This window comes from Lepisma saccharinum, chromosome 5 (genome assembly GCF_977018435.1).
Source record: "Lepisma saccharinum chromosome 5, izLepSacc3.1, whole genome shotgun sequence".
Lineage (NCBI taxonomy): Eukaryota > Metazoa > Arthropoda > Insecta > Zygentoma > Lepismatidae > Lepisma > Lepisma saccharinum.
In genome coordinates this window covers 47,276,586-47,301,059 of record NC_139233.1, presented here as the reverse complement: position 1 = coordinate 47,301,059, position 24,474 = coordinate 47,276,586, and the positions used below count along the sequence as shown (strand labels likewise).

General features: G+C 40.7%; 1 protein-coding gene across 1 annotated transcript in view; it reads right to left on the bottom strand.

The window, feature by feature from the left end:
• Window positions 1-1,702: 1,702 nt before the first annotated feature.
• Window positions 1,703-24,474, bottom strand: part of chm (lysine acetyltransferase chameau) — a 212,117-nt gene continuing 189,345 nt past the window's right edge. Inside the window, exons 9-11 of the mRNA XM_083122504.1 lie at window positions 7,797-7,943; window positions 5,999-6,105; window positions 1,703-4,680 (exon numbers count right to left, since the gene is read on the bottom strand). Of these exons, the coding sequence (XP_082978630.1) occupies window positions 4,564-4,680; window positions 5,999-6,105; window positions 7,797-7,943 (371 nt within the window). The 3' untranslated portion in view covers window positions 1,703-4,563. The remainder of the gene's footprint in view (window positions 4,681-5,998; window positions 6,106-7,796; window positions 7,944-24,474) is intronic.

Genomic DNA, 24,474 nt, shown 5'->3' with positions numbered 1-24,474 from the left:
GCCTCGTACCAAGTGTGAGGTAAAAAACACAGATTTGCAGTAGTATAAAATCGACAAAAAACATCGTCAAAATAGGTTTTCCATTGTGGTTAAATTAATAAAAATAATAGGCCTCGTACCAAGTATGATTTTGAACATTCCCGATTACACTGCTCAGGCGTCATGGCGATTTTTTTCAAATGTTCCTCTCCATTCGAAAAACCGATTTAATATTCCAATATCAGAAAAATTACATCTGCTTAGAATTCCTTCTAGAGCATTGACGTGAATTATCGAGTAGTTTGCTTTCACTGTTATCTAGATATTCTAATAGTTTCGCGATTACATAACTCCATTAAACAATTTATGTTTGGTGATGGCAGTGGATGGAGTTCGGCAAACCTTCCAGTGCAGTCCCACTAACTCGCTTCGAAAAGTGAGCCGTGAGTTGGAAATGCTTCAATCTACAGTATGGGATGCGCTTCGTAAGTGTTCGCAGCTGAAGGCTTACAAGGTACAACTTGTGCGGGCACTCACTGAGCCAGACAAAGCACTTCTTTCGGTCTTCAGTGTGAACATGAGGGAATAACCAGTTCGCCATGAAGGTAGGCTAAAAATAAACAAGTAAACGTATAACCTCTGTAAACAAAACTTTGATAGAATATCTTCCTTTTGTTGTAAAAAACATGCTCGTACCATATCATGGGGCTAAGAATAAACGTTTTGAATCAGCTATTCTCTTTTCCGGACACCCTATATTTAAAAAAAAATATATCAGAATGGAAGTAATAATAAATAATCCGTCGTGCAACAGCCCATGAAGGGCCTAGGCGTACCTACCTACCTCTAAGCGTGGAGATCTTCAACCAGTATTGGAATAGTCGGGGGTCAGCCCGACGTATTCCCAGCCGTTATAGTAGGTCTCCGTGACCGGATTACGCAGTAGAGCCCGGAAATTCAGGCATTTATTTTGGTAAAAATAATCAGGCAAAAAGACATATAATGTGGAAAGTAGGCAAATAATAGGCACAATAAACCGAAAAAGTGCAAAATTCCAAGTTACTATATCTATAATTTCATTCAAAAGGTTAAAAAGTTTTCGACGTTCATAGATAGCCATATGTCAGAAAGATTGCTTTTTCATAACAGAAATGATATCTCTACTTCAATAGAAAATTGGAGCATATGTGAAACAGGTTATTGTTATTATTGTTCAATGAGCTGCTGTTTGAAGGTTTACCCCTCTTTCCCAGCTTTGTAATTGTCTCTGGCACCACCATAATGTGCTAATATATACCGTTCATTTAAAAGAAAAATAAGTTATGTACTACAATTAAAAAAAAAAATTCTATAATTTTATTGAAAATGCTAAAAAAGGCATTAAAATTAAAAATAGAAAGTAGGATACAAAATAGGCAAAAGAAAAAGGTTCTAAAACATTAGCAACTACATGAAATGTATATAAAGAAAAAAAATATCAATAAATGCGGCTGGAAAAAAAGGCATTTTGCCAAACTTCCAAGCTCTAGTTTTAAGCGACAGAAATTTGGGATATCCAACTTTTGGAACACCCTGTACATGCTATCAGCATCAAACAATTGTAGTTACGTTCTGGGAAGGATTTGTGCACACTTTCGACATCGCAATAGTATAGTACAGCCGCAGAGACAGATTCGACTTAAATCATGTTACCTTTCTTTTCAGCTATCAAAAATGACGGAAATTATCAATTTAAAAAAAGGCGTTTTTCTTTTAAATATAAAACAAACTCGTTTATTTGTACTCTGTATTTATAGTATAAGACAAACAACATGGAATCGCATGATAACCCACTCATTTACAACTACAAAATAAAATGGATAATATATGTATATACACATTTTTCATTTTTACAAACTGAGGGGTTTTGTTCACAAATTTACGAGATCCACTCAAAAAATATTTAAAAAAAACATTAACAAAGAAAATAAAATGATGACGTGTACAATACATATCTCACTTCAAATAACAATCGTCATATTATTCTCAATACTTGATTAACATATTTAACTATAATTCTTTTAACTAAAAAAACACTATTGAAAACAATGGTACCACAATTATTTTACAATGAAATAAATTAGACAATAACACTAAACATCTCCTAGTTAGTAGTTTCCATTCAAATCTCTTCCATCATTTCACAAAATATTTTTATTTTTAATATTCACGTAAAGAAATGTTTCAACTATTTCCAAATTGATGTAGTTATAGCATCTCAATAGGCAAGATTAAAGAATATTCTTGTGTGTATATACAGTATTTTTTGCATTATCTAAATTTCATTTCACAAGAACAAAATTTACCTTTTCTGCAGCATGTATGTATATGTATATATGTATTATGTTAGAATGAGTGAGTGAGACAGAGAGTTAGAGTAACAGTTGAACCAATATCATATATATGCACACACAACTATCTAATGAATTTTCTCAACAATGGATTGTGGTCAAACTGTGAAAGCAGAATAACAAATTTAATTAACAGTTTTTTGTTATTATTTATATTGTCCCAATTTCAAATCCATACTTCTTGCTTTTTTAAATATAGGTTGAAGAAGGGTGATTTGCAACAAAATGAAAAAAGTTTTTTCTACTTGAAAAAAGTAACACAAAAAGGTCGAATTAGTATCATAATGAATAGCAAAAATTCAAGCCAACCATGCTTTTGATAAAAATTTCATATTCTCATACGGAAAATCCACGATAAAAATACAGGAGGAATAAAGTTTTTTATTGAAATATATTTCAGAATGTGATATACAGTATAAAGTACAGGGTATCCGAATTGAAATGCCCTAACGGCAACTGTCTGTAACTCCACACGTATTTGATGTATTCAAACGAATTATACATCAATGAATATACACACGGTCATAAAGTTTCTGTGAGCAAAGTAGTAATTAGTACATTTTAGTACATTTCTACATTCGCCACATGAGTCGCACGGAGGATGTCTAGCCGATACTCGATTTCCCGCCAGTTTGCTTCTAGCATGTGTGGTGTGACTGTCCCAATGGTCCCTCATTACGCAATTTTTCATCTCCGCATCTCTTGTCTTTTCTAAACCTACAAACTGCTTATCAGCGACGTTTGCAGAATGATAGTCAGTTATTTATACAAAATTGTGAATGACAAAATCCGCTGCAACACACTCCTTGAGGACTTCCACTTTCGAGTACCTATGCTCACAACTCGCAACACAAGATTATTCTATACAAAGAAACCTAGACTACAAATTCAAATAAGATCCCTCTTTTACAGACTCGCCACACAATACAATGACCTCCCATAAAGAATCGATATATTTTCCTCCGAGTTTGCCTTTCGGTCTTCTATTGAAGAAATGTTTATAAATAATATCAAATAGTGCCATCTTTTGCTTATTTTTTTGTCAATTTGCTATTCTCTTTGTGTTATCTTGTTACTTTTAATTATTATTTATTAATATATTTTTGCTTATTATTATTATTATTATTATTATTGCGTTTTCATTGTTGGCAATTTCAGTGTAAAATGGCCACCTGTGCTGTATCTGGAATTTTCTGAATAAATAAATAAATAATCCTTTCACGAAGCTATTCCATGGTTGTCACTTTGGTTGAATACACTAGACCACCTTCCGTGCGACTCGTGTGCCGTTTGTAGAAATGTACTAATTACAACTTTCCTCGCAGAAACTCCACGACTATGTATATTCATTGATGTATAATTCATTTGGATACATCAAATACATGTGTAGTTACAGACAGTTGCCATTAGGGCGTTTCAATTCGGACACCCTACATATTCGACTTGGAGTTTGTAGTATGCGATTATCTGACCAAAATAATTCCTTGGCTTTACCTGAACATATACTGCACAATAATTATCAATTATAAACAAACAAATCCTACTGTAACTGGTTACATTCGCAGGGCCTGTTACATTGATATTCACTGGCAAAGATATTGCTATTTCGGATCTTTCTACTACACTGTCGTAAGTAACTCGATGATTACATTTGCGAAAGGCACGATCTATAATAAAGTAAGGGAAGTTTCCCACAGTTTAATGTCACTTGGATTTGATTAACCTTGATGCGGGGGGGAAACTATGCACATGAATAAGAATGCTAGTCCGCAAAATCCACTATGTTCGTTCATCAGGTAGTCGATTTGGTCCACACTGAACTCGCTGAATAAAGAAATATTATTTCACTAGGAAAACCTTTATCTGGCGAAGCAATTCGTCACTAATCTTTGATTTGATGATCTGAAGAATAGCATATTTGTTTGTAGTAGGAGCAGTAGTTATTTCCATAGTTTTTTGCACCTACTCATAGCTGCCAGCTATTTGAGCAACGTTAATCAGTTAGGTTTCAAGATATCTTCCGTTATTTCGACTTGTTGTCTTTAGTAGACGGCCCAATCTTCTCTTATCTTCCATCTAGGCATCCTTTTCATCGGGTACTCTTCTTGAGACACAAAATTTTCGTCCGGACAGGTATAGACTGAGATGTACTTGGAGATGCTTCAACATTGACCATTGAAGCATTGTTGCACAGCTAGGTTGGCGACGTTGCCGCATTTGTGAAAGGCTTCCACCTCAGGCAAGATGGATCTATCTCCTTGTACACTGTTCCTCGCTGTTTCATCCTGCTCACGTATTCGTCAATAACATTCTGAAAACAAAAGGAAATAGTTGAGTACAGAAATACATCGAGGATTGCCTGAAAGTAAGGTACAGCCGGTATTTTCTTTCGGTTGGAAAAACAGGCTCAATCCAATTTCAACCAGTTAGAACTGTTCTCGCCACAGCAGTGACAGAAGCTGAATTTTTTAGGGAGCCTTAACGACCTCACTAGCTAGGCTGAGCAATGGCGATTAACTAAGCGTAAATTATACTCTGAACCCGCCACGTGTACAGAAATTAGCGCGCCGGGCGACGCGACTCTCGGTATTTTGCGACGTTCTTGTGACATACCTGTACATGCAAGTATGGAAAATTTTATGAAGGTTCAGGGGAAAGAACCACGTAAGTCAACATTAGTGAAGCTCCAAAAATGAAATTTTAATTGCAAAACGTTACTGCACATTTAAATGAAAATGTACAAAAAGCATGTTATTCGACGAATTGGTGTCAAATGTATGAAACTAAAGAAAGCTTGTAAAGTCCAACACAGCACCAACATGGCAGAAAATGACACCACTACGTCGCTTACGACAGAAAATTGACTTGCCTGCTTTCTTTCCCATGACCCTTCATATACCACTTTAAAGCTTAAGAAATAATCTACAACTTTCATTCGGACCATTTTTCCGAACATCGTCACTCAAAATTTTTATTCAGCCTAGAATTAAAAATGCGCCCTAAAAATTTGTCATTTTCCGCGAATTTCTGAGAATGTGAGATTTTGATTGGGGGTAGAGAGGAATGGAGTAGCAAGAGGGGTATACTTGAGGCCTTTTGTGAAAATGCTTCCTATAATGGGATCTAAACGTCACCCAACATTCAGCTTTCCCCTAATTTGTTATGGGTTAGGCTCTTTTTTGGGCTTCCATTGACTGGGCTAACACTACTTGAATTTCGAAGGGAAGGGTTTATGATATCGTTTAAAATGGATTTAATAAGTACTAAAGGTTTTATTTAGTTAATGCTGCATTCAATTATCTACCTACAGTAATGATTCTAGTATATTGTACTCGTATAGCATGAAAATCCCCATTACAATGTCTCTAGAAGTTCAAGGCTGTTTTACCGAGGTACACAGAGTAAGTGGTTAAAATAACAGGTTTCACAGAATTCAATTTTTTGTAAATTTCAGAATGTTTGTAAAAACTATAGCGTAACCAACTTTTACTACCATAAAGAATTGTTCAAATAGCGTAATTTTTTAGACCTTAAAGGAAGTCTAAAGATTTGTAAAAATGTGCTGTTTATACTTGTAAATCACCACTCTATATTTTACACACACTAAAAATATAAAACCATGTACTCACTTGTTTCTTGAGAATGATATGCTTTCCTTTCCAGTACTTCATCATACCCAGTGCCTGAAGAGTGCTCACGATGTCATAAGAATTTATGGCCATCTCCTGGCTGATGTCTAGAGAAGATACAAGGAGAAAAGTGGTAAGACATTTGAATCAAGAAACGGAGAAATATTCTAAATTAAAATTTGCCGTCTTTTTCCAATATGGCGGCGTAAGTTCAACTCGCACTGCTGGGAACTTTTAGTAACATTCTGATCCAAGAAAAAAAGTAATATCAGCTTTGATTTTTTCACTTATTTTATCTGAATTTACTCTGTTAAGAGAAGAGATATTGCAAGAAACAGTTATATATAATCAAAAGTACATGAGATAGTGTTGGAAATTCCGATAATGACTTTTGTGTGTGCGAGATTACAAAACAAATTTTGCTTGCGACTAAAATTTTCGATCTAACTTTCAAGGATGTGGGTATAATTTATAACACTTAATCAAAACACCTATTCCATGTATTTGTCTATTTATGGTTTGCAATCCAAAAAAATGCTAAAGAAAAACACTTGTGCCAGATCTTTGTTCATCTGCGAATAGTTACCCCACGGATATAATAATATTAATGAAAATGACATCCCAATAACAATTATTTTAAATTGTGGGGACGCTCATGGCCACAGTCAAGGACTTCTCAAGAATTTTTTGTAAGGGAGTTAGGCCATTGATAAAATTTGAAGAGTACAAATAATAACAATAATATTTTCATTATCACGATTATACAATAATAACTTACAATCAAATTAAAATGAACTGATTTAATTCCAAATTATTTTATTACTATTTTATCATTGGGAGACTTTGCTACTTTATCCACCAAATGAGTGAATATCCAGTACAACTTTTTCTTCTATTTCATACAGCTAGTGTACTGAAATACGCAGTTATTCTATTTTGCTATTAACTGTTGTATACTTCGTTTAAGAAATAGCCTTAAAAGTTAAAAGTTTATGTTGTTTGCAGTGGCGAAGCGCCATAAGACGCCCGGAGGTCGGGTCTACCCTAATGTATTTGTATATTACGGATTATTTTACTGTATTATTTACAATTTCATTAAACGACGCTTTATACAAGAAAACTGAAATTCTAGGTCTTCATGATCCTGTGTGGTTCATGCGGGGATGTATATTTTCAGGGGCACGCACATCAGCAATGGATAAGAGAGGTCGGCCTCTCTCTGCTTCCTATCCTACTAGGACGAATAGGCTTCCTGCATCGTTCATTTCCAACAGGGATGGAAGCTCATTGTAAAATATCATAAAACACTGTTAATAAACACTTGACAATAGATTTTACTTTAATAATAACGTTTTATGGATCGAAAGATAGTACGGAGTCGTTGTATATTCTTGTTACTTCAGTATGGCTAACATTTGTAACCTTTCTCTCCCGTAACCAGAAATATAATGAGACTGGAGATTCCACTAATGTGGATATCCCATTTCGCCTAAAATAGCGGCCAGGTCATAAATCACATTAGCTTGTGCTCATTAGCAATTAGGCGAAACGGGACCACCGATATTACTGGTTATTTTCCACCCTTGTGTTTGGCAACAATACGTTAAATATTAATTTAATAAATAATATGTTAAATATTAATTTAATAAATAAACAAATTAATTAGATTAATAAATTTTATCATACTCTATAATGTCTACATATGGCCTGGAAAAGTGGCGCCCCCGATTTTCTCGACCTCTGGGAATTCTCGTGGACAGCTAGCTATATTTCACGCGTCTTGTGGGAGTACACTCACCTTTCACGGACAGCTCCTTGCCGCCAAAGTTGCAGAGATATTTGAGCAGAACGTCTTGCCAGTAGCTTCGATACGAGATGAGTCCCAAGTCGGAGAGTGGTTTCTCTGGCGATCCGATTTTACCTTCAACTCTTGTTAGCAGATAACCTGTAACAGAAGAAGCAATTATATAGGTATATAATAAGCAATTACATAGGTATATAATAAGCAATTACATAGGTATATAGTAAGCAATTACGAGGGTTATAGTAAGCAATTACGAGGGTTACAGCAAAAGTCAAGGCAACTGTATTTTTCCTCAAAGTTAAACGATGGTATGACAACAAGATCGTATGTCCCTGAGAACATGACACCCGTAGTATATGGACACATCACTAGATGGTAGTGTGATGAACGGTTATTGTACAGAGGCAAGCGGTAATTCATTGTTAAGGGCATGAGGGAAGAATTTCCGCGTGGCCGTCCTCTCTGCGGCGGCTGGAGCACTGTTGCCAACTTAGCTCTTTTTGAGCCAGGTCTTCCTGGCTCTTTGGTACACTCGTTTGGCTGTGAACTGGGGCGCACGTCATCCTGCCCCACTATGGTACCATCACTGGCTCCGGCTTACATAGACAACTTTTGCCATAAGTATACATTTTGAACGTGATATTGTTATATTTGCTGCGTCGCCCCACCCCCTCTTACCTCCCCAGCTACTTCTCTTTATAGCGCCTTGGCTGAAGTGAAGAGGGCGTAATATTGTTATCCGGGAATACTTTATTTTCGATTTTATACGACCATCGCTGCATTATTGAGATGGGTGATTCCGCCGGATCTAGACGCTGAAAACTAAGAATAAATTACCATCACTTTAAACCTAACGGTATTAACAGCGCTCCCCCCCCCCCACACACACTCATTTCATACCTAAAATTACCCTAGGCCATTTATCCAGTTTCGTAAATCTAGCTCCTTGAAAGTTTTTACCCCTTTTACGGTGAAATTCAGCTCTTTTATGCGCATCAGGTTTGGCAACACTGCCAGGATGGCCGTAGAAGGCAAGGATAAATGCATTGCGCTTATGGAAGTATTATTTTACTAGTTCGCTTGGGAATATCAATATGGCACAGAAAAAGATATCAACGGAAAAAGGACATACTGAGATAGTATTTGACAAACAAGCGGAAAAGTCGAAACTTCCATTTGATTAGTCATAACTTGAAATTGATTCCCCATAAGAAATACACGGGTTTCTGAAAATTCTTATTCATCATGTTTTTCAAACATCGTATCTAGCTTAATAATCAACTTTAAAAAACGCTTTCACTTGAAACACGTGGAGAAATTCTTACTCTATTCAACACCGGCTTCTTTCCTCAGTACAATTGCAAATTCGGACGATATTGAAATAAATGCACAACTGGTGTGAAATTGTCACAACACATTCCACAATACCATACTATACACTGCCCCCTTCCATTTGTATATTTCGCCGGCCCCCGTGGCGAAGTGGCTATCACATCGCGCTACGACGCCAGGGGTCCCGGGTTTGAATCCTGGCTTGGGCATGGATATTTGTGAGTATCCATTCATCAATTTCATCATATCATCACTCATCATCTTCGTAAATTAGTCAAAAAGCGGCACAAAAGGCGAAGTAAAATGAAGCAAATCAATCATTTGTATATTTCGGATTTTCGTGCTGGTCCAGCATTCTCGCGAATGACTTTTGCTGTATTCCTCGTATATAGGTATATAATACACATACACTTTATGTAACGTATGTAATGCATTAAATTTTTGCAACCTTGCAGTCTGGAGGAAGGACATGTGCATCATTGTTGTTCTGTTAGAAATGCTACTGTATAGGTGTAATAATTGTACTCAATATACGGTACTTTATACAAATACATTGTAAGGGTTTTCCCGATGGTGTAGTATGCCTCCCCTGATGTCGTAGTGGTAGCGTGGTCGCCTTGTAATCAAGGAGTCCCGGGTTCGATACCCGGTGGAGGCACATAGTGGTTCAGATTTCACTTTAAACTGTAGGTCCAGTCCCAATTAGCCTTACTGTGCATAAAGTGGACTTAAACACGAGTTCAGTCAATGAATTCAAACCGATGGTGTAGTGGTAACGTCGTCCACCTTGTAATCACCTTGTGTTCGATACCCCGTGGAGGTACAGTCATGGGCGATAAAAATGGGACAGCTACATCTTGAAATACTCGATTCCCTGCAAGGCGTTACGTATGTTGCCTAACTATACGGCGGTGGTAGAAGTTGCCATTAGCAATTTGCTATTAAAATCCACTTATCGCCGTACAGTGGATCTGGATGTCCCATTTTAATTGCCGGGTACTGTACCTATAGGTTCGGATCCCACTTCAAACTGTAGGTCCAATCCCGATTACCCTTTCGGTGCATAAAGTGGACTTTAACTCAAAGAATAAACTAATCAACGCATTGCAATTTACGCAATGAAACAAGTGGAATAACTAATGCCACTTGAATATTTCGAACCTTTTGATGAATGATATTCTTTTCCTTGGTGGGTTTTACTGCAGTTAAGAGGGGGGATTTTTAGAGAAACATCATAGGCTTGAAACATAATTGTTGCTATAAATAACGTACAGGGTCGCGAATATTGAAAACAAGCACACGTTGAAGAACAACATTTGTCCCAAGCAGGAAACAAATTACTCTCGCCCCGGTAGCAGAAATATTTGGCTCCGTTTCGAACCCGGAGACGCCGGCATCGCAGCCGGGTATCCGCTCCTTCGCCTGCATATGCCCGCTGCACACGTTCCGTCCTGAATGAGGCCTGCTGCAACAGGGCGTGGCTAACCTCTCTCGCCCGCAGACGTGACGTCAGACTCATTGACGTGGATCCCGCCGCCGTACGAGCCGGGTGGCGCGTCTCCGGGTCTCGCCGTATCGACCCGTCGGAAAGGGTTTGCGCCGGGACCACGCATATCCGCATCGTCGCTGCTCGCCGTGCCACAAGTGACGAACAGGCGTTGTCCCGGTGCGAGCGTTTCTCTCTTTATGTAAATTTCGGTCAAAGTGCGCCACGAATGAAAGAAAAATTGCTTCATATGAATATCGTGCTGAGATTTCCCGGAAGTTCTGTGTCAAGGATCAAGAGGTCTGTGATCAAAGTCCCCGTGCGCGTCATGCTAAAGGTTCGTTCACACTAGGCACGTATCTAGAAATACATTTCCGGAAAAATCTTCTCCTGCTATCTCACATGCAATAATAGCTACGACGCCAGAGGTTCCGGTATCGAATCCCGGCCTGGGCATGGGTGTTCTTTGTGAGTGTCCCTTCATCAATTGCATGATACCATCACTTATCCTCATTGCCGCGATTAGCCAAAAGTGCCAGAAAAGCGACGCCAAATAACAAAATACTCATTTGAATAGGTAAAAGGGTGGTATAAGAATAGATATATAACAGCACTCTCCCTATCTAGCCTATTTCTAATTGATATCACAATGATTTGTACAGCATGGTCCAAAAAAGGTTACCGAAATACTGACTACTTAATGCTTTCGGTTACTTTTCTTGAGACACCCTGTACAAAAACTGCTGCTACTGTATCAAGTGTGGAGATGATTTGATTTTATTTTTGTTATTTAGCGTCGTGTTTATTCCACTTTTGGCTGATCGCGACGATGAGAATGAATAAATAATGTGATGAAGAGATACTCACAATGAACACCCATAACCATGACCAGGCTGACACGTCACTTCTGATCGATTGTTACCAATTTTTTTTCTTTTATCTCTTCTAGTTTGAGATACCAATAGTTGTCACTGACGAGGAGACAACATTAGCATCAGTTTCTGCTTATTTGTATCCTAAAATGCGTTGTTAGTTCAAGTTAATGTAAAGTCCCTGATTCTTATTCTTATAATTCTGCATTAGTTTTCGCAATGGACCATATTTAGAGATCCCGGCACCGCCCATGCTTTGTGAACCCACGATCGTTCACTGATTAATAAACTCGCTCGTGTGCATTCTCCTTGCACTAACCATAACCATGTGACCTCGTGTGAAAATAACATTTTAATGAGCATTTCCAATCAAGGAATGCAATGTCACACATGGTGCTATGCGATTTACCAATCACAATTTTACTTTCTATCACGTGGCATCATTACTCTCGGCTAATTCCCAATCGCTATCCACAGTTGAGTGACCAGTCATTCGCTCCCCTTGGATAAAGACCAGCCTCGTTTTTTCTCCAGGTAGGGATTGTCCCGTAGTCTCGTTCGAGATTTTGATACAATATTTGAAAAAAAATATCTGCAAATTTACTTCTTCATACCAAGCGGATATCTACATGATTATTTGTAGAAAAGCCACACTTTGTGGTAGTAATTGTGAATTCAGTCCATTATGACAACTGTGAACCTGTGATACATGGTTGCATATATATCCAGGATCCAGTTTTTCGAGGGCTCATAAATATTAGATCAAGGAAAGTTATTTACCTTAATGTCCTATGAACGATACGAAATTTTGTGCGGTGTTATAGCTATATGTTGTTTGTACTAGCAGTATATTTACAGCCTTGAGACGAGACGCGATAGATACTTTCAACTCGAGACGAAGTTCTTTTTAAGACAGGCTAAACGAGACTGGACCTACAGTTTAAAGTGGGATCCGAACCATTATACGCCTCCACTGGGCATCGAACCCGGGAACCTTGATTACAAGGGGAGACCTCAACTGGAGACGACTGACTGATTTTATTTGTTTTACTTCACTTTTCTGCCACTTGGCTAATCGCGAAGATGAGGATGGGTGATGTTATGATGTAATTAATGAAGAGACACACTCACAAAGAACATCAACGCCCAAGCCTGGATTCGTACCCGGGACCCCTGCCGTCGTGACTTGCTACCGTGTCTATTTCCAGGCGGGAAGCAAAGAAAGTTATTGACATTACGACCCAGTATAAGTATGAATCTCGCTTTCTAAATGCTGATATGCCATCATACATGTCCACGCGTGCATTGGCGTATGACGTAAACGTGAACACACGCCACTGGGTCTCGAATAAGAAAAAAAAAAAAACCTGAGCGTCCGTTCATTCATTCATTCGCACGCCATGCCTGTGCTATTTTTGGTCTAGGATCTACGGAAAGGGGGGAGGGGTGACGTGGTGGGGATTTCTATGAAGCAATGAAAGCTTCCTTCGCGCACATAAACGTTGGATTTTCAGTGCGTCATCAAGGAATATGACTTGCCACGTTGTCATGAAGCTTCAGGAAGACGTGATCAGTTAATCCCAGCTTAGTTAGCGTAATGCACATTCAGATCATGGAGAACCAACTGCGACCAGAAATATATGACCGGCGATTTGGTGTAGTTGCAAATACGGAGATGACAAAACCGTCTAAAAATCGAGACAAGACCGCAGGATAGGAAGTGTCTTATTTGAGATTACATTAAAATGCGTCAGTAGGGGCAAATAGAGAGTACTGAATCTTCTTTTGAGGCTCGTGAGGCTCGATCGCCTTAATGGATTTCTCTCGTAAGGCATGTGTTGCCAACTCTTACCCGAAAAAAATCACCAAGGTTGTGGCGCTCGTCGTAGCCTTTTATGATGTATATTTTGAGGGGTAGAGTTGACAACACTGTGGGGGGCACTGTAGCCTTTTATGAGGGGGGGGGGGTTTATTGCCCTCTGTTTACATCTGGCAACACTACCGTAGATTGACAGTGTTGTTAACCTACTAGGTTTTTTCACTGTAAATTTTTATCAAAGGACCTGAGGGGCCTATGTATTTTTTTATGTCTGGCAATACTGTTGGGGGGCCTAGTGTTGGCGACACTGTGGGTTTTTACTGTAGCCTTTTATGAGGGGGGTCTATTGCCCTCTGTTTACATCTGGCAACACTACCACTATTCATACTTTTTCTCACATATAGGTGTACGTGATGAATCACCAAACAGATTTTTCCTAAGTCATGAATTGGAGGGTTCTATGACAACCTATATTAATTCTCGTAAGAGAACAGAAAACACACACACACAAAAAAAAACAATACTGTGGTCACTACAACAAATAGTCTTCTTCAACCCCAATCCAACAACCCAAAAATCATCCTAACTAGAACCATGTAACTATCTGCCATCTGTTAGAGGTTTTGTGAACTATGTGGTGTTTTGTTTGTGTGTAAAAAAAAATGCAATGCTTTTTGCACTTGGTTATCATCACCTAACATGTTATTAATTGTTTTTTAAAATTAATTACAACTGAAAACTAATAATTAATATTATCTAAAGTTACTAATTAATATTATACAAATAATTGATATATTTTTTTTTGTTCTTGTTGCTAGTGTTGGGTAATTACAGTTGTTGCAAAATATTAGCTCTCGCGTATGGCAGTTTCTGAGTTTTGTTGGGTATATATAGACGAATCGAAATTTTACTTGTTATGTTAAATTGTATGTTAGGGTACATGGTAGGAGAAATCATTGTATATTAGAGCGCTCTTTTAATGATTTGCCTATAACTGCATACAGGCAGCCGTAAATTTAGCATAAAATATCCTGATCCTGTTTCTTCTAGCATGTGCGACGTTTGTTGTGGTGGGCTTCTTGGGGGAAATGTGATTCTCCCATGATGTCATCTGACTTACTAGTATATGCGATACGAAGAACAGGTGTGTATGTGGCTTACTAGGATTAGGCTCATGGTAATGAGGTCCTAGTAGCTGAAACGTTGTCGGGGTATTTTGCAAAAATTTTCCTTAAACAGTTAACAAATATAATATATTTTTTTTTTAAATTCAGACATTAGATGGATTTTACAAATATATTTTTAAAAAAATAGGTTAGGTAATTGTGGCTTCTACAGTTCGCCAAGCAGGGTGCTCTTGCATAAGCTCTTATCAGTCTGTAAGTCAGCAACAAGCAACCTGCGCTAGAGGTAGATGCTCTTGACATCATGAAAAATGAAAGCTTTTTCACTGTAAATTTTCATAAAAGGACCTGAGGGGTCCATGTATTTTTATGTCTGGCAATACTGTTGGGGGCCTAGTGTTGGCGACACTGTGGGGGCACTGTAGCTTTTTATGAGGGGGGGGTTATTGCCCCCTTTTTATATTTGGCAATTTTATTGGATGTTCCTTTTTTTGAGGCTCGAAATTATTATTTGAGGCTTGAAATCATTATTTGATGCTCGTCGGTGTTGCCAACCCACTCTACAAAAATTCTACTATATGATCTTTCACTGGCTAACCTAACTTAACCTACTCTAACCTAACCTAACCTACTCTAACCTAACCTAACCTACTCTAACCTAACCTAACCTAACCTACTCAAACCTAACCTAACCTAACCTACTCTAACCTAACCTAACCTAACCTAACCCACCCTAACCTAACCTAGCCTCAAGCAAGGAGCTGGCAACCTTGCTTGAGGCTTGCCTTACAGTGCATAAAGCAAGGTTGCTAACCTACTGGTATTTTTGCCATAACTTTTTACAAAAAGAGAGAGGAGAGAGAGAGATGGAAGAGTTAAACAACCAACAGCCCACCTACAGCTTTTTTTTTGTCTAACCTAACCTAAAGCAAGGTTGCCAACCTACTGGTACTTTTGCCATGGCTTTTTACAAAAAAAAAGAGAGAGGAGAGAGAGAGGGAAGAGTTAAACAACCGACAGCCTACCTACAGCTTTTTACAAAAAAAAAAAAAAGAGAGAGGAGAGAAAGAGAGGGAAGAGTTAAGCGTATTATCTGCTTTCATGTCAGATTTTACCAACCTGTGAGCTGTAGTGTTTAGGTGACAAGCGACCTGCTCAAATATGAGTTGGCAGCACTGACTTATAAACCCATTGGGTTCTCTTGGCATGTTTTTTCATGATGTGTTGCTAGGCTATTGAGCATCTTGGCGTATACAATGTATATATTTTGAGAGGGGGGTTATAGCTTTTTTATGCTGTACGAATACTGGAAGCTTGACAGTGACAACCAACAGAGTAGGTAAACCTACATCCAGGAACTGGCAACACTAGTTTCTGACAGTGAATTTGAAATAAAATATTAAACAAAATATATGAGTAAGCACTGTGATTACAAATAGTACCAGTGTTGTGCCCCCAACTCCAACTGGGCAACTGGGGAAAATAATTGTACAACAATTTGTACCTAATTGTACAACAACTTGTACCTAATTGTACAACATATACACAGACATAAAAGAGAGAGCCTTCCCGCAACTTACTTCATGTACAATTTATATGATTTTACAACTGTGAAAAGAAAGCATATGTGTTCTGTATGCACACATTTATTCTTATTTTTCGAAGTTGAATGAAAGCACATGTTTTTACGCTCTCGTAATACTAACCTTGCTCCACTGATTTTAAATTGCTTCCATCCGCTTTTTTTTCTGTGTTATTTCCGCATGTATGCAACATTTGCTTTCAATAGACAGAAGGAATGTTAGTATAGCAGGCTCCGAGTTTACAATTTATTAAATTAAACAATAATTTATGTAAGAATATACTTGTACTTACCGAACACAAAATAATAAAAAGCACATGTGAATGTTTGCGTGTACAAAATGCTAATTAGCGAGAGTTAATTAAGCAAGGCAAGTAAAAGAAGCAAAATAGAACAACATATGGCGGCGTGAAAATATGTAAAAAATTCGATTCAGAGGTGGATCGAATTAAAGTTGGGGGATATTTTGCATTTTTTCCCTATAATGTACAAAACATTTACCGTACATAATCTTTTCCATTTACAACAGTATAAAATAAGAGGAATGTGTGACAATATCCATATTAATTAGGAAAGTATGTTGTATGCTAGGTTAGCTAATTGTGTCTTCTACAGCTTCACTGTATAGAGGGAAGATGGAAAAAGAGAGCTCTACGGAAACTGACGCTCTTAACAATATTGTACGCCCGTGAAAATTATATATAAATAAGACTTAAGCGTATTATCTGCTTTCATGTCAGATTTTGCCAACCTGTGAGCTGTAGTGTTTAGGTGACAAGCGACCTGCTCAAATATAATACTGTTGACAATATTGTACGCCCCGTGAAAATTATATATAAATAAGGCATAAGCGTATTATCTGCTTTCATGTCAGATTTTCCCAACCTGTGAGCTGTAGTGTTTAGGTGACAAGCGACCTGCTCAAATATAATACTGTTGACAATATTGTACGCCCCGTGAAAATTATATATAAATAAGGCATAAGCGTATTATCTGCTTTCATGTCAGATTTTCCCAACCTGTGAGCTGTAGTGTTTAGGTGACAAGCGACCTGCTCAAATATAATACTGTTGACAATATTGTACGCCCCGTGAAAATTATATATAAATAAGGCATAAGCATATTATCTGCTTTCATGTCAGATTTTCCCAACCTGTGAGCTGTAGTGTTTAGGTGACAAGCGACCTGCTCAAATATAATACTGTTGACAATATTGAACGCCCCGTGAAAATTATATATAAATAAGGCATAAGCGTATTATCTGCTTTCATGTCAGATTTTACCAACCTGTGAGCTGTAGTGTTTAGGTGACAAGCGACCTGCTGAAATATGATACTGTTGACAATATTGTACGTATATTGTATTGTATAGGAGACTAGAAGCATATAATTTGGCGAAAAAAAAAAAACCAAGTAAGGTCATAGAAAATAGTTTAAAAAAAAAAGTGAACAATTATATTTTGCATTGCACAGCATTAGGTATTAAATAACATACCCCCAAAAAATCTCTGCATTATGCGTTCTGAAAAAAATTGCCCTACGTGCCAAATTGCTGTGTCAAGTAAAAATTTTCAAAGACACTGTCGTACTTGTGTGCCGGGAAAGCGAATATGTGCAACCAAATTGTGCTCTAAGTGTGGAATAAATTTTACTATTGATAACTTCAAGCGACACCAGCTTACTTGCAAGAGCACTGGAACATCTCTACCGCAACCTTCCAAGCGAAAGGTAGAAGTAACCTCCCTCGATGCATCGCCACCTGCCAAACGCGTCAAGCTGGCGAAGAAAGCAGACCGAATTGCGTTTGAGCATTTACTAGAAGACTTTAACATAACATCAGACAGCTTCTGCGATGTGCGTAGTTTTCTGGAGAGCGAGCGAGCTAAGATAATATCCATCCTCAACGATGCATTGGCTACATACTCCACTAAATTCTATGCTGTGCTATGCTGCAAGTATAAGAAACCGTCTGATGAAATATATAAATTCTTCCATGCCACAAAAGCAAAAACACTGCATCAGGCAGATGTCACTGACCTCGACAGCATCTACGACAAGTTTGTCGAGGAGCTTGTGGCAAAGCACGAGGAGCATCAGGCTGAAGGCTCGGGCGGTTCGCTGTGTGGCGACCCCCACGAACTTTGTCTGAAACTTAACAAATTCCTGCCACTGGCAGGGTCTAGCTATATTGCCCTGCCACCCGAGGTTGAAGCAAGGAAAGCTGTTCTCAATATTCAGAACAAAGACACCAAATGCTTCCGCTGGTCGGTGCTGGCAGCATTACACCCTATACCTAGGGAAAACAGTCCACGCCGTGTTAACCACTACAAGCAGTATGAGTCGGAACTGGAGGATGCAATGGCCGGGATTGCCTACCCTGTAGAAGTCTCGCATATTCGCAAGTTTGAGGTTCGTGCTCGTGACTTGTTGGGCCTACAATTAGCCATCAATGTTTACGGTCTCACCGAGAACAAAAATGAGGTCCACCCCATCCGGGTGAGCAACGTGGGCAACAACAACGAGGTACGAGAAATCAACCTCCTGCTCATCAAGGACGAAACCCATCACCATTACACCCTTATTCGCTCTCTTTCCAGACTTGTTTCAAATCAGAAAAATAGACATAATGGTCACATCGTGGTGTGTCGCAGGTGCCTGTCCACTTTCGACAACCAAAACCATTATAAATTCAAACACTCTCGAGGTCCCAACATTGCTGCTGAGAAGCTAGCTCGCCACATGTTCTACTGTGGTACCAACGAGCCTGCACGAACTATCCTGCCCGAACCTGGTACAGTAGAGTGCTTTCGCATGCACAGTGCTATGGTGAAGCATCCTGCCTATATTGTAGCAGACTTCGAGGCCTTTCTTCAACCTCTGTCTAACTGCGAGCCCAACCCCGAAACATCCTCTACCATTCCTTTCCAAATCCACGAGGCCTCGAGTTACTCCTATCTTGTGGTGTGGCGAGACCAACATATTGCCTCCGAGCCCTATGTGTATCGCGGTCCCGACCCGGTCAAACACTTCCTGGAGAGAATGCAACAGGAAGCCATCAAGATAGGGAAGGTGCTGTTGGCCCCCAAGCCCATGCTGCCTCTGTCTCCCAAAAACAAGCATCAGCACGAAATGGCTCTAAATTGTCCTGTTTGCAACTCGGTCTTCACTGACGATAACAAAAAGGTCCACCACCATGACCATTATGGGAGCGGAAGCTACATTGGCCCGTGGTGCAACAGATGTAACTTGAGAGCCAGGGACCCGCGCTTCATACCGGTCTTTTTTCACAATGGCTCGGGATATGATTTCCATCACTTGGTTACACATCTAGGGTACGACAATGCGAGAATCAATGTCCTGGCACAGAACGAGGAGCGTTATATTAGCATCAGCAAGTGGGTGCCGATCCCCAACTCAAGCAGCAGCATCGAGCTTCGGTTCCTCGACTCTCTGAGGTTCCTCCAGGCAAGCCTCGATGCTCTTGCTGGGAAGCTCAGAGACGACCAACTAGCCATTACTACATCAAGTTTCCCGAACTTAGATGTCGCACTCATCAGGCGTAAAGGGGTCTACCCCTACGAATACGTCACAGACCCTTCCAAGTTCGAAGAAGAGTTGCTGCCTCCCCAGGATAAGTTCTACAGCCAGCTGAGAGGTTCAGGTATTACCGACGAGGAGTACAAGCATGCTCAGTCTATGTGGGTCGAGTTGGGTTGCCGAACTTTCGGTGATTACCACGATGCATACCTGAAGCTTGATGTGACGCTTCTTGCCGATGTGTTCCAGGCGTTTCGGGCGACTGCGATAAACATTTACAACCTGGACCCTGTATATTTTTACAGCCTTCCTGGACTGGCATGGTCGGCCATGCTCCTGCTGACTAAAGTTAAACTTTCACTTATCTCGGATAATGATATCATGCTTTTCATCGAGAGAGCTATCCGGGGCGGCATGGTCCAAGTGTCGCAACGCTTCGCACACGCCAACAATCACCACATGGCCACTGGTTACGACCCCTCCCAACCATCAAGCTACATCATGTACACTGACGTGAATAATCTTTACGGGCACTCCATGATGCAGCCACTCCCAACAGGACAGTTTAAGTGGGTTGATCCTTTATACCACGACATCGAAAAAGAGTGCGACGAGTTTGGGTTTTTTGCCGAGGTGGACCTTGACTTCCCCGAGAAGCTGCAGGATACATTCTGTGACCTTTCGCCTGCTCCGGAATTGAAGTGTCCACCTGGCTCGGATCAACCGAAGCTCGTCATGGACTTGGAGCCCAAAAAGCATTATGTGCTACACTACCGGAACCTCCAGTGGTTAATGCAGCAAGGGGTCTCGGTCAAAGCAGTTTACCACGTGCTCTTGTTCAAGCAGTCTCCATGGTTGAAGCCGTACATCGAACTGAACACCAACCATCGCACTGCTGCCACTTCGGAACTTGATCGCGATTTTTTCAAATTAATGAACAATGCGGTATTTGGGAAGACCATGGAGAATGTGCGAAATCGCGTTGATGTGAGGTTGGTGACGAAGAAAACACAGTGTCGTCGACTTGTTGCAAGCCCACTGTTCAGGTCTCGAACAATTTACAACGAACAGATGTCTCTGATTCACATGAACCGGGGCAAGGTGCTACTCAACAAGCCCATCTATGTGGGAGCTGCAGTTTTGGATCTGAGCAAGTTGTGCATGTTCGAGACATATTACGGCATACTACGTGCACACTACAACCACAATATCTCGCTCCTCTACACAGACACAGACAGCTTGGTGTACCATGTTCGCACGGCCGATGCGTATGGTGATATAGCCAAAGTTCCAGCTCTTGTCAAGCTCTTCGACACATCGGGCTATCCCCAGCTAAACCGGTATGGAATTCTGCCCCGGAACAAAAAAATACCCGGCAAACTCAAGGACGAGAAAGACGGGGATGTGATTGTGGAGTTTGCTGGACTTCGTGCCAAAGCCTATGCGATCCGGGCTGAGAGTTCAGTAACAAAAAAGGCAAAGGGTGTAAGCAGGCAAGTGGTTCGGGAGCACCTCAAGTTTGAGGATTACCTCGAGTGCCTCAGAACAAAATCGCCCATTCTACAAAAAGAGCATCGTATCCAAAGCGTCGATCATGTGCTTACAACTAATATTGTCAGGAAAGTTGCTCTGGATGCACACGACGACAAGAGGTGTATTCTTGAATGTGGGGTCCATACACTTCCGTGGGGCCACTATCGCCTCCAAACTAGTAAGACCTGCCCAGAGTGTAACAAAAAGTAATAGGCAATGCGAAAAAAAAACAATTTTAATTTACTTCCACTTCCTCGATTACATGCATGCATGGCACAGCAAAATTAAACTTCTGGAAACTGCTAATTGCAATTTGTACTTATATATATAAAATTCCACATTTCTTATTGTGTGCTATTTTTTTTTTATTTATTTAAAACTGTTCAGTCACTCTTTCATTCTTGACGTCATACACAAATGTTTTCTCTGCAATAAGAATGACACTGCACAGAGTATCTGCAGGCAAGGCGTCGTGGAACTCGCATACAATCTTGATGTTGGTACGATCGTTGACCACCACTTGCTTCCTCTTAGATGTGTTGATGACGGTCATGGGTCTCCGTGCTTTGAATTCGCTGGGCGCGTAGTACACGTCCACGCTTCCCTCGGTCACGCGTTTGTAAGCCGTGTAAGCTTCGTAAAGTTTGAGGTAATCGTCTTTGGTCATGTCGAGGTTGTAATTCTCGCGCGGGAACACTTCGTTCCTACCGTTCTTCAGATAAACGTTCTTGATCTTGCAGTCGTCGAACTTGCTGGAATCTTTTTCCTGATCGTTATCGCGTCCGGTCTGAAAAAGCACTACGACAAAATCTGGCATGTCGAACTGTATGTTGTTGAACTGCGTCGTCACGTCGAATTCCATGTGACTTCCCGACGCCATCTTCTGCACGCACTGGTAACCGTGAAAGTGAATCGGCACCTGCGGACTTTTCAAGATCTCCGCTTTGTACTTGAGGGCGTAGTTCGTTTCGTATTCCACCACCGGCATTCTCAATTCCATGCTCCGGATGACGCATTTCGCCGCTTCGGGTAAAGTGTTGGCTATCGGCGTGGTGCCGTCCGGACCCAAAGTAGCGTATCGCATCAGTGCGTCGTTGTCGTTGGCCGCTCTTCGAAACGTGACGCATGACGCATGGGAAAGAGCACCGTGTGACTTTTCGTCGATATTTTGGTCCCGGCTTCGAATCCCCCGGCCTGGTAGTACGCTGCGTCCGTTTTGGATAATTTCAACGTTCCCACCGCCGTCGACGTGATGCCTGGATAATCTATTCTGTCGATGACGGTGTTGTGTTTCCTCACCTCCACCTGCGAGAACAGGTGAGGCACGAAGTTGTCCACGAGTATCAAGTTTGCTGCTGCGGGAAACGCGTCTCCGCTTTCTTTCTTCACCACGTCGAATTGAAGGTAGAGGTCCGCTCTGTGAGGATGAATAAACCCGTCGCCTACGTCCACGTCGTATTCGATCTCCCTGTTCGCTTCGTTCAGATTGGCGAACGTACGACGGTTGGGAGGGAAAGATTGCAATTCGTAACTTTCGATTTGCTCCATTTTACATGTATGGTTATTTATTATACGTTGATCTCCACGATGGCCGTCGTAGTGGCACCTGCGAAATCCACCACGTCTCCTTTCTCGTTCGTCACCACCAACTCTATGTCGTCTATGCGGTTGCGACATACTGGAAAATAGATCGGCGAAGAGGGCGTGTAGATGATCGGTTCCATGAACTCGGAACTTGGTTTGAAAGTGGCTATGATTCCCGTCTGCTTGTGACTTCCTAATAATCCGTCCGAAGATTTCGTGATCATACCTTCCGCCACGTTGCAGTGTACGTTCAGAGTCTCTATGGCCAAGAATTTAGGAATGTTGGTTGCTACGTGCTTGATGCCAGCTTCGAGTTTGGTGTCGTTCTCGAAACCTAAAAGTTCTCCCATGGTGCCCAGGTCCACGGTCTCCGTCGCGGATAGGATTTCCACTCTGTGCGTGACCGAATTTTGAGAAAGGTATGTGCCTTTGGGTAATTGAGCTTGCAAAGTGGAAAGATTGTATTGTCCTGGCGTGACGACGATGTGTTCGCTTCCGACGCTAATTTTGTTGTTGTGCTGCGTGACGTTAGGTATGAGGTACATGCTGTAGAATGCACGCAGAGCCACGGATTTAGGATAGACGATGTCGTCGTGCAGCGTGAGTTTCAAGATTGAAGATTCGCTCGTGAGATGGAACACGCCCATCCTAGTGATGCTGTTTGAGGTTCCACAATGCTTTCTGGAAATCCTCGATCGTAGGGTTATTTATTTTAGAGAGAAACTCGAGCACGGAGAGGCAGAGATGACCGCAGTTCACGTCTCCGAAATTTTGAATGCGTTCGTCGTTGTAGTATATAGAGGTTTTGTTCGTTTTCAGATAATGAATTAAATTTGTAGGTGGAACACCTCCGAAAGAATCGAAAACGAATGCTTTATCATTGTCGTTTTTGTGGTAACATATCCAATGCGTGCCTGGATTTTCTTGACCGTCCAAGTTGACTACTCCGCATTCTCTTCTTTTAACGCTTGAAGGTAACGAGTCGGACATGAAAACTCCTCTGAAGTGTTTGATTTGTAACGGTTCGATCAGAGATTCAATGTCTCGGTTGGTGAGTGCTTCTGTTTCTTTTTTTTAAACTTTCTCATCACGCCCTTTCCTCCTTTCTTCTCCATGGCCAGGTTGTGACGTTTCTGTTCTTCCAACTCGGCCTTGTTCTTCTTCGAGTCGATGACGGTTTTCGCGATGGCGGCACTTCCGCCGGCCAAACTTCCAACGGCCCCCAATGCTGCTAGGATGGCCGGGATGCTGAATATGAAACCTCCGATCTTTTGCTGTTTCCGCGAACGCTGCAATCTTTTCAATTGAGGTGTGCTGAGCAGCAATTTCATTCCGTGTCCTTTCGACAAGCAAGAACGTTTCTTCTGGCGTTGTTTCTTGGTGAGTAACCCATCGAGGGCACCTAGATTTTTAAGATTGGAGTATGGTATCTGGTACACGACACCCTTGGGCTTCATGTTGATGCTCTATGTGTTATTTTCACGGTATGTTATTTATATATATATTCTGAGATTTTTTCTTGTGTAGTTTTTTTACGGTATGTTATTTATATACCCCACCCCAATTTTTGTTTCGTGTTCATGGCGATGGTGGTACCCAGTGCGGCGACCCGTTCACCCAGCGATGCGTCTCTGCTCACGAACCTTTCGAAAGCTGCATGTTCCAATTTTTTGTCTGCTTCGTGACGTGCGTCCAGATCCGTCTGCGTGGTGTTGTAAGCGATGTCGTGATCTTTGCATGCCGCGTCCAACGGATTCACACCCTTGTCTCCTCTCTCCAATCTTTTCTCGAGTTTGGTACCCGG